The sequence below is a fragment of the Humulus lupulus genome, chromosome 5, assembly GCF_963169125.1.
Source record: "Humulus lupulus chromosome 5, drHumLupu1.1, whole genome shotgun sequence".
NCBI lineage: Eukaryota > Viridiplantae > Streptophyta > Magnoliopsida > Rosales > Cannabaceae > Humulus > Humulus lupulus.
This window is the reverse complement of record NC_084797.1, coordinates 234,259,324-234,271,352: the sequence shown is the minus strand read 5'-3', so window position 1 is coordinate 234,271,352 and position 12,029 is coordinate 234,259,324. Positions and strand designations below refer to the sequence as shown.

The following is a 12,029-nucleotide window of genomic DNA, read 5'->3' as shown; positions in this document are numbered from 1 at the left end:
CAAAACATTACACATAGTAATGTGTCACTGCGTTTTAAAACAGTTATTGTGTGTGTAATGTTTGTGTGCATATTTTGGGTGCACATATTATTACTCTATTTTTTTTCACTGTTTTCACGAGTAGTATTATATTACTTCACGTCTGCTTATACAGTTAGACTATCTTTAATGAAAAATGTAAGAATTTTGATTAATTTAGCACAAAAAGTCGTAAATTTGACACATAATGTTGTGCTCTAATGCACATACATGTAAAACTAGTGTAAATTATTTTTACATTTAATAACAACAATAAATAAGATATCAAAAAATATAATAAAATAATAAGTGAGCAAAAAATTAAATTAAAAAATAAATATTTATTAATGATTCAAATTTGCATTATGCTTATGAATGGAAACTGGATAAATGTTTTTAGAATTGATAATCTAAGTAGTGTATTTTAGAAAAAAACAAAACAAAACAAAAATAGAGAAGATTTGGTTGGGGAATGATGACCCAGCTCCAGTTATATTTTTATTGTTTGGTAGCAGTTTATTTGTTTATTCACACGTTAAATAATAAACTCAATGAACCGATCAAACTTTGGTTAACATTATACATCAATTTGTTATCCGCGTAATATTATATATATAATTTTAATTCTTGACTATTTCATTTATTTAAAATAATATTTTCTAATACCGGTGTTAGTTCATCAAATTATCAATTATGGTTGATCATATTATTTGCTCAATTGAAAACTCAAAATTATCCTTAAAAAATTGGTAATTCTATCACTTTAGTACATAAGTCCAATACTTTTCATAAAAGTCCATTAAGCCACATTGGCTTGGGCCTAGGCCAGTTATCACTCTTGCATTCTTCTTCTTCTTCTCACGAAAAACTCCAACCGCCGACCAGTCTCAGGCTGCCACTCTCTCTCTTTCTCATTCTCATTAGTCCCTGTTTTTACTCTTTCTCAGTTCAGGTTAGCCACTGCTTTTACTCATTCTCCGTTCACGTTTTCAGTTCAGGTTAGTCCCTTGTTTTAACTAAATCTGAAATTGGGTTAATCCTGTTTTAACCAAATCTTTCTTTAAAATTCATTAACTTATATTTTTCCAAAATATGAAATTGGTTTTGCTAATTTGGTGTAGGGCTGGGCATTAATGTTATTGGGCCGACCAAACCGGCCTACACAATCCGAAAAGCGGGCCGAAGAGGCCAAATTTGAACAGCCCGAATTTGATTGGGCCATTTTAGCTACAACCCGCACTTGAATGGGCCGGTCACGGCCCAAAAAAATCCCAACCCATTTTACCCAACCCGGCCCGATCGACCCTAATGCTATATTAAAAAAAAAATTACATATATAATATATTTTAAAATTTTAACATTACTAATAAGTGATAATAATATATTTCTAAATTCTAACATAACCTAAATCTAAATGTGTGCCGCTGCCTAGTGCCTGCCTCTCTCTACTATCTTATCTTTCTTCATCTCCGACTCTGCACTCTTGAGTCTTGACCAGGCGGCGAAGCTCCAGCAGTCTCGGCTCCAGGCGAGTCTCGGCTCCAGGCGAGTCTCAGCTCCACGCGGTCTCTACTCGACGACTCCAGGCGAAGCTGCACGCATTCTTTGCTCCAGGCGGTGACGCGGCTCCAGGCAGTCGACCGGAGGGCATGGGATACAACACAGGCAGTCGACGGAGGTAGGTTCGCTCTTTTTATTTTATTCATATAATATATATAGAAGGAAACATTAAGTTTAAATTTTTGGCTGGTACTATCTGCTAAGTAAAGATTTTTGTTTGTTTGTATTTTATAAGATTTATATTTATTTATTTTCGTTTTAGCTGTTGTAGCTGGGCGGGTCGAATAACACATAGATCGGCAGGTGGTATTGTTAGTCCTTTGTTTACATTGTCCTTGCCTACAATACAAATTCACCTATATTGTTTAGTGGATTTTTATTTTAATGCTGTTTGAATTAAATTTGAAATTGGTTCTTATTGGACGTTCACGTTGTTCTCAGTTCAGGTTAGTCCCTTGATTTAACTAGGGACAAAACTATAAACTATACAGATGAGGTACGTGAAGGCTTTGAGCTTATTCCAAGACTTGCTTAAGACTGATGGACTTGAACGTGGGCGCTTGCTCGGTTTAGACGTTGGTACTAAGTACATTGGTTTGGCTGTTTCTGATCTAAACAACAAGATCGCTTCACCTTTGAGGTACCTGAAATTTTTTATTTTTAGGAGTAATTTAAAGGTAACTTATTACAGTATTTTTTTATTTTTATTTTTTATATAGTTTAAAGATATGGGTTTTGTTCATTTCTTATTGTTGCAGTGTTCTTGTAAGGAAAAAGTACAATATTGAGTTAATAGCTGATAATTTTAAGTGTCTGGTTAGTCTCTCTCTTATTTACAGAAAAATAGTTTCATCTTATTTCACTACCAATGTGGTTTTTGTTTGTTTTGAGAATGTTAAAATAGTGGGATTTGTTTTGTGATATTAGATATCTGAACTTTCTTTGGAAGGATTTGTTGTGGGCTTAACCTTTGACCGACAAAAGAGTACTACTGATGTGAGTTTTCGTAGCCTTAGTTCATGAATTTTTATGTTTTTCTTCTTCTTGTTTTTTTTTTTTAAAAAAATTGTTTTATTCTGAATATTGTTTGCTTGCTTTGGTTTAGTCTGTGCTTGTGAAGCTCTTCTTGGATGAACTAAGCAATACAAACAAACTTACCGGTATCAAATACACATACTGGGATGAGCGCTTTACCTCAAGGGTTTGGATTTGGAACAACTATTTTTTTTGGTTTTGTTTTGGTGAAACCATTCATAAGAATGAACATCATTCTCAACTTGGTACTTTTTTCTGTTTAAGTGGTGTATAATCTGATACAAAAATGTTTACTAAATTGTTTATAGAATGTGGAAATGCTACTAAAGCCTTTGAATTTACATCCGGTTCATTCGAAGACAATTGTCGATAAGTTTGCTGCGGTTGGCATTCTACAGGTATTCTTGTGTTTTTTCTTACATATGTTCTATGAGATTCCATTCTTCTCAGGTCTACTTTCAGTGAGCTTCCAAGTCATTTTTTTTTATCTTATTGGTATGCTATTCTTTTGGCAGGAATACCTGGATTATGTGAACAAGGAACAGAAGAAATGAAAGTGTCTTTATGTTTTTGGTCTTAAGCTTTTGAGGTTCCCAAATATTAGAGAATGGTTGACTATAGATTATAGATGTCCTTATTGTGAATATATAGTGTCAGCACAAATTTCTTTCAAGGGAGGTGGTCCTCTGGTACGTCTTTGTATAAAGATTTTAAAATTTGAGAGAAATGTGTATACAAATCTCATTATTTCATTTTCTGTTCACAGAGATTTGCAGGGAAGCGTCCAGAACTTAAAATGCTTATTGAACTTGAGTCCAACCATATCATGATTTCTCCGTCTGGTAACAAAATCTCTGATACTATTAATTCAATTCTACTTGAAGCTCTAGACTTGATGTCTACTTCATCAAATATAGCCTGCTTTTGCACAAGACAACTGAAATTTTTCTCCGGAAAACTAACTGCTGCTTTAAAGGTGTGCTGTGGATTATTATGTTGTGATATTTTACTATACTGTTAACAACAGATCCTCCTTGTTCCCTCTATCCTGGCTCTTCTTCTTTCCTCAAATGAACTGCTACTATAGGATTTTGGATTGTGCAAAAAGTGTTGTATGTGATCCCACACAAGAGATTCATCCACACTTGAAAAAGAGAATAAATAATTATAAATGGTGGCCAATTTTTTAATTACATCTGAAAAGGTGAAAGGTCTCTTGAATTTCATTAGCATAAATAAAAATATGACAATTTTTTTATAGGGGCTTCACTTCAGTGTTTCTCAACCTGTAAACAGTTTTTGGCGCGATTTTTTTTATGACAGTGTATATTGTAGTTATTTAGAATATCTTGTAAATTTTCAGAAAATTTTGAATAATTTACCGTACCGAAAAACTAGGTTTAAACATGAATTTTACGCGCATAAAAAAAATTAGTCACGCGTGCAACATGTTTGAACTTAGTTTTCGGTATTGTAAACTATTTGGAATTTTCTGAAAATTTGTATGATGCTCTAAATAGCTACAATATACACGGTCATAAAAAAAAATTGCGCCGAAAATTATTCACGGGTTAAGAACACTGAGATCCCCACCAATAAGGCTTAAAGTGAAACCCCATTGAAGAATTCTCCTATAAATATACATATATGGTGAAAAGGTAAACCAATAATTTTATGATCAATGGTCGAATGCTCTTGACCAATTTGGGTTTGTTTATTAGGGGTGAGCATTGGTCGGGTTACAAAATATTTTTACCCGTCCAATGTCATAATCAGGTTAGCAAAAGTGGCCTGTAACTTGCCTAATTAAGAAGTTTTTTTTTTTAAACCCGTCCAATAATTTGGGCGAGTTGGTCGGGTTAACCCGTCCAAACCGAAATTGTATTTTTTTTTTGCGGGTTAGTCGGGTCAACCTGCCTAAACAAAAGTGGTAGTTTTTTTTTTTAAATGAAATTGTAATTTTTTTTCTTTTAAATACTAGTACTAATAGTGTGAAGTTTATATTTTTAAGTTTAAAACAATATTTTAAATTTATAGTAAAAAAATTAAAATAAAACTTAATTAATTTATATATTTATTTGAATATATTAAAAATAATAAATTCTTAATTGGGCGGGTTGATAATTATTTTCAATCCGCCCAATGTAACAATTGAGCGGTTTAAATTTTGGTCAGTTTATTCGGGTTGTGTTTTTTGGTAGTTTTTTCGGGTTGGTTTGGGTGGTTTATTCGGGTTGGGCGGGTTGTAAATTTTTTTGCACAACACTATTGTTTATTTTTATTTACTGTTTTCACGAGTAATATTACTTCACATTTGCGTATGCGGTGGACAATATTAATACGGTAGGCTATCTTTAAATGAAAAATATAAAAATTGTGATTAATTTAGCACAAAATGTCAATAAATTTGACACATATAATGTTGTGCTCTAATACACGTACATGTAAAAGTGTGTACATTTTTTTAAGCAACAAAAAATTAAATTAAAAAATGAACATTTATTAATTTGCATCATGCTTATGAATGGATAAATGTTTTTAGAATTGATATTCTAAGTAGTGTATTTTAGAAAAAAAACAAAACAAAAATAAAGAAGATCTGGTTGGGGAATGATGACCCCGTTCCAGCTATATTTTTATTGCTTGGTAGCAGTGTATTTGTTTATTCACACGTTAGATAATGAGCTCAATGAACTGAACAGACTTTGGTCAACATTATGCATCAATTTATTATCCGCGTAATATCTATATATATATATATATATATATATATAAAAAGAGTTTTAAGGAGAAGATGTTAATCTAAAATCTTTCAAAGTATTTTTTTTATTTCTTCTTTTAATTTAATTTTTTTATTAATTTTAGTTGTATATTAGTTTAAATTTAAATAAGATATTGTCAAATTATTTATTTAAATTAATAATATTATATATAAATATCTTAGGTTATATATAATATAATAGCACGATTCTTCATCTCAATACACATAAAGTCTTCTTTTTTTTTTAAGAGAAAAACATTTTCCTTTTTCTTAAAAAAAAAAATTACACAATCCACATTTACTTTTTTAAAAAAAAATTAATTTAGTTGCACATTAGTTTAAATTTAATTACACATTAATATAAATTATATATGTATATAAGAGTTTTTAATATAATTACGTATGAGTTTTATTTCTGAAAAAATATTTATTATTATTAATTTTAAATATTAGTTTAAATTTAGTTACACAATAGTATAAATTATATATGTATACAAGAGTTTTTAATATAATTACGGAGAATAGTTTTATTTCTAAAAAAATATTTATTATTATTAATTTTATATGTCAAATTGTTATAATTATTATTATCAAACTAATTAGAATCATATATTAAATAACTAACACAAATTTATGTAATTATTTATAGGTAAATCATGAGTACTAATATATGTAATTATTTTTTAAATTCATATAAAAAAATGAAATATTAATATTATATATATATATACATATAAGGAGAGCTTCAAAAAGATTAGGTGGCACTCTAAAATTTCATTAAAACGCTCTTTCTATTTTCTCCTTTAATCTAAACTTTTTATTCATTTTATTAATTAATTAAAAAATATATAGTTACATGTAACTAATTAGTATAAATTTAGTTAGACATTAATTTAAAAATTTTATTTAGCTAAAAAATATTATATTTATTTAACTTAAATATCTTAACTACTTAATCATTGAAAAATACTAAAAAAAAATTAATTTAATTACAAAAAATGTACAATATATGTTTTCTCATATAATTATTCCTATTTACCATTTTAATGATAATAATAATTTAATAAAATGTACGTCACACTTTTTCATATGATTTGATTCACGTGAATAACATTGTACTTGATCAAGTACTGCAGTTATTTTATTTTAAAATTCAAGAGCATTTATTTATGGTGAGTTTCCATATAATTCATATATAGGTAACATTTATTCGAGTTGAAGTTAAATAAAAATAAACTTTAAATTATTTTTGTAATTATATTAATTATTAATATGTGTACAATTTATGATAGATACGATGACATGAACCTAAGTTTGGTTAGTAAAACAATGAGTTCAAGGGTCTAGATAAAAATAAAAAAAATTAATTTACATTTTGAATTTATTGATTAGATATTTAATTACCACAAATATTTAATTAAATTATAAATATAAGTAAAATTTTTTTTTTCTCATTTTTTATTTTACTTTTTTAATTTATGGCTATTAATTAATTAAGGAATTTTTTTTTTATATATTTTCTCTTTTTTCTCATTTTTATATTAATAAAAATTAAAATAGATAAAGTATGAACGTATTATAATAATAATATCTATCTATTTATATTTTAACTTTTTGACAAAACATGGGATCTAAATGTTAGTTTTTAACAATAAAATATCAAAACGGGTAATCAACCAAATTATACGTGGTTCAAATAATCTATATTTATATTTCTATTTTTAACATCTCGACAAAACACATAGTCTACAAATTCATTTTAATAAATAAATGGTCGAAATGGGTAAACGGCTAAAATACAAGGTTCAAAGTTGTGCGAACCATTATAGAAAGCATAAATTATATACATTTATATAATTTACTTTTTATAAAGAATTTTTAACCTATTGAATAAATATATGATACAAATATTAATTTTTAAAAATAAAAAATAAAAACGAGTATTCGACAAAAATATAGTTTTCAAATAATTGATCTATTTATTCTTATTTAAACCTTTTGACAAAACTTGATATCCACAAGTTAATTTTTAAAAATAAATGTTCCAACATGTAATCGACTAAAATACAATGTTCAAAATGATGTGAGCCCTTATAGAAAACAAAAATTATATAAATATATAATTTAATTTTTATAAGAAGTTGGAACCTTTTAAATAAATACATGGTCCAAAGTTTTTTTTTTAAAAAAAATGGGTCAAAATGAGTAATCGACAAAAATACAGTGTTCAAATAATGTATCTATCAATTTTAATTTTTAACCTTTTGACAAAACACAAGATCTAAAAGTTAATTTTTAAAAATAAAAGCTTCAAACAGTAATCGTCAAGAATAAGTCTTATACAAAATATAAATTTTCTTATACATCATTTAGACTTTTTATAAAAAAAATAACGCAAAGCTTATAATAATAATAATAAATAATAAATAAATAAATAAAAGTACATGTACAATAAGTTTTTTGAACTTCATTTTCGGTACTTTAATTTGTTAGAATTTTTCATAAACCTACAGGAAGTTCGCTATACAATGAACAGTGAACACCATCGTGAAAAAAAAATTATGGTCAAAATGCATTCACATGTCCATACAAAGAGCATGTTGTACGAGTAGGGTGAAAATGAATCACTACCCCACAGTCTCCCAAAAAATATTACAAAAGACTGTGGGGAGCACAGTTATGTTTTCTAGTTATATATATAATTTTAATTCTTAGCTATTTCATTTATTTAAAATAATATTTTTTAATAAAGGTGTTAGTTCATCAAATGATCAATTATGGTTGATCATTTTTTACAAGTCGTATTTATTTGCTCAATTGAAAACTCAAAATTATCCTGAAAAATTCTTTCACTTTATTCCATAAGGCTATTTGGCCCATAAGTCCAATACTTTTCATAAAAGTCCATTAACCCATATAGGCTTGGGCCCATAACAGTTATCATTCTTGCATTCTTCTTCTTCTTCTCACGAAAAACTCCAACCGCCGAGCAGTCTTAGGCTGCCTCTCTCTTTCTCTTTCTCATTAGTCCTACTTTTACTCTCTCAGTTCAGCTTAGCCACTGCTTTTACTCATTCTCTGTTCACGTTGTTCTCAGTTCAGGTCAGTATTTAACTAAGAGTAATGATACTTCCACCCACATATTACACCTAATTTTACACCATCGATATGGCAGTGTCATATCATTCAGTTTTTGTAATATTTTTATTTACAAAATAACCCTATATTTTATTTACTATTATTTTTAGAACCCCACTTTTTTTAATCTCTTTATTGAATATTGAGTACCAACAGATCACACTTATCAATGACATTTATTTTACATTTACTCATTTTAATATTCTTTAAAACTATATATGTATGTTTATATTGGAGAGTGATGAATTTCTATTTATAAACTTTTGTTTATTATCTATTTCATTCCCATTTTTTATTTATTATTTTGGAAGATTTTTAAGTATATTATTATACATTTATAGGTCATGATTTTATTATATCCATTCTTATTTATAATTTGCATTTCAGAAAATATATCAATTCTTTTTTATATCTTTTTTTAATTTATTTGGAAAGTCATAAATTTATTACAAACTTTGTTACCATATAATTACAAACTATATTTAGAGAGTTTTTTTGTTTGTTTAAAAACTAAATCCATATAATTAAAATAATATATTATCAACATCACTTATAAAGCAAAAGAGCATAATCAAATCATCCAAATCTAAAAAGATATATGCGACAATAAAATTAAAATCAAAAGAGTAAGAAAGAAAAAGATGAACATGTAATAAAGAAAAGTCAAACCTATAGCGTCTCTTTTCACCAAGATCTTCTTTTTACAATCAAAGAAATAAACAATACACAATTCATTTGAGAAATTTCAAAGGCAAAAGGAAAACATGCAAGTATGTGGAACAATCCAAAGTTTAGTTCTGAATGAGTTGAAAAAAAAAGAACCAAGACTACCTTAAACATTGTCCCCAAACAAAGAAAAGAAGCATCAAAACACTCATGACTTTACTCATTTCACTTAAAGTTCCGCAAATAAAAAACATGAAAAAAAATTAGATTAAATTTGACACGCATTCAGTTGAAATAATTTAGTACAATTATTCCCGTTTCTTGATTAAAACTTGCGTTTACAGGTTCACAAAGTGGAGGCTGGACAATATTGTCTCTCGATGTAGGAATATTAAGAATCTAAAAAAACTCAATATGTATTAAGCAATGCAACCACAATATCATTACATCAGTGAATAAGCATCACCACTCCACAATAACAATATCACAACAAGTGAAAATAATAAAGAAAATTGCAAAATTTATTCAATAAATTAAGGTTAAATTAAGGTTGAATGTACCTTGTTTTTTGGTCGTTTGACTCCATTGTAATTTTCTTTTGTCTTTTTTTTTGAACAATTTAGTCAGTCTTGGATTGCTTTCGTTTGACAGGAGGACGATGTAATGCCCCAACTACTCTAGACTTTTGGACCATTAATGAAAACTATACATAAACACTAATTCTTAATAACACTTACAAGTGATAAGATCATAACTTTATTAAAATTTAAAAAAAACAAAGGTCAAACTTACATAAAATTTAAGTTAGGATATGGGATCCCATTGTTTTAAAATCAAAATATGACATAATGATAATTAAAAAGAGATTATATAATAAAATGCGGAAAAATACATATAAAAACCATAAGAAACAAAAAACTACATCATCGAATCGAAACTCTCGGCTCTTTGAATCCATTCCGCCTCAATACACATTCCCCAAGCTGCCACGAACCTTACCCGCCACTAAAACAATTTCCCTGCACATATAAACAAAAAGGAGTGAGCCTAATGCCCAGCAAGGAAAATCTAACATATAGCCATATACATAAAAATTCATAATGCAACATAAAAACATACCATAACACTTATGTCACATACATACTATAATGACCATTATTACTTGGGGTCCCATAAACTAAGCAAGTCATATGCCCATTAGATTAGTGGGGTCTTGCTAGCTAAGCAAGTCATATGCCCATAATCTATTTGGGGCTTGTTAGTCATATAGGTCATATGCCCAAGTCTACAATCATACTTAACATAACATATTACATAACATAAAATCATAAGATAACATATAAAAACATATAACACATAAATCCTATCCTATTTTCCTTACCAAAATAACCAGGATATGAGAACTGATTTGGGACCTTGGAACACTCCTAAAAACCATTTATAATATGGTGAGTATATTGAAGAAAAGGGATGAAAGTGAAGAAGGAACTATGCTATCAAAATATACTTACAAAAAACGTTGTGCTTAAGAACTTGGATTTCCTAACCAAGAATAAGAATAAGGTTAGAATGAGTAGAAGACTATGAGAACTTTAAAGAACATAATACAGAAATGGACTAGAGTTTGGGATACCTTGAGTACTTCTATGATCAATCTAAACCTTGAACTGAAATGTGAATAACCTTACTTCCCCAAGTGTTTGATAAGCTTATAGTGATCAAGCTTATAATTCCCAACACAAGTGTTTACACTCTCACACTCACCTAGCAACTTGCAGCCCCTGAACTTAGAGTAATAGATGAATAAATGACTGGGTACTAGGTCCTATTTATAGAGTTTAGGAATGAAAAGATCTTCATTTAACTTGAATAAAAATAATGGCTTTTTAAGTGAAAATAATTTGAATTATCGTTCAGCAGAGGCTGAAGACTCGTTCAAAAAGATGCTGGACTTATCAAGAGGTTGAAGGTTTGAATGGAGAACGTTTTTGAAAACTTTCAAAATATGCTGAGAGAGGCGATATATCGCCCCCTGTAGGCGATATATCGCCTGGGCCAGTATGCCCGAGGCAATCGTGCAACGTTTCGTGTTTTTCGTATCTTCGTGCTGCGATATATCGCCCCCTATAGCTGCGATATATCGGCATACGCTGAATATTTAAACACGAAATTACACATTTTTAGCTTAATTTAAATTGAGTAAACAACCTTGGCTAAGCCTTCTAACGTTTTCAAAGCTGCTGACTGACCCTAGGGTATTCAAATTTTAACCTTAATAGATTTATTCCCCAAAAATACTTAATCATTATTAAATATACACATGACATGTGCTATTATCTTATTGGGTCTTATCTTAACCTTATAATATAATAAATATTACCCTCAATATCAGTAATATTAATCAAACCTTAGGTTAAAATTAATATTCTTAAACTATAAGTTAAACTTAGAAAATCTACAAGTGTTACTATGAGTGTCCAAATAAATCCCTGTCTGAACAAAAAATCCATAGTCATAAAGATAATACTATTATTACTATAATACTACTATCTAACTAGCTAAGTAAAGTTCTTGGACTCTACAGACGACTTTTACTTCGAACTGCACATGGGCTATGAATCTTAGCACTTTTCTGTGATATTTCATTCACAGAATCATTGTTTTGTATCTTATTTTTCACTTCCCACTTGTCACCATCTTAAAATGAATTTCTCACTAAGATCGTGTATCATCTCCATCACTAAATTACACTTGTTCTCATCTTCGGCTGCCAAATCTACAACTTTGTAAAATAAATTACACATGTTATCAAAATGACGTGATTCTGGTTTATCACTGCAATTGTCATAAC

At 28.7% G+C, this 12,029-nt stretch overlaps 1 protein-coding gene across 3 annotated transcripts; it reads left to right on the top strand.

The window, feature by feature from the left end:
• Positions 1 to 1,398: 1,398 nt before the first annotated feature.
• Positions 1,399 to 3,806, top strand: LOC133778408 (uncharacterized). Of its 3 annotated transcripts, none has more exons than XM_062218319.1 (8): positions 1,399 to 1,696; positions 2,070 to 2,218; positions 2,337 to 2,394; positions 2,506 to 2,574; positions 2,684 to 2,779; positions 2,922 to 3,011; positions 3,129 to 3,302; positions 3,380 to 3,806. In XM_062218319.1, exons 2-7 carry the CDS (start codon positions 2,070 to 2,072, stop codon positions 3,165 to 3,167), a joined length of 501 nt encoding a protein of 166 aa, XP_062074303.1. In that variant the 5' UTR covers positions 1,399 to 1,696; the 3' UTR covers positions 3,168 to 3,302; positions 3,380 to 3,806. The 3 variants fall into 3 exon arrangements, with proteins under 3 accessions (XP_062074303.1, XP_062074302.1, XP_062074301.1); XM_062218318.1 differs by having other exon boundaries at positions 2,025 to 2,218; XM_062218317.1 differs by having other exon boundaries at positions 2,020 to 2,218.
• The last annotated feature ends 8,223 nt before the right edge of the window (positions 3,807 to 12,029 follow it).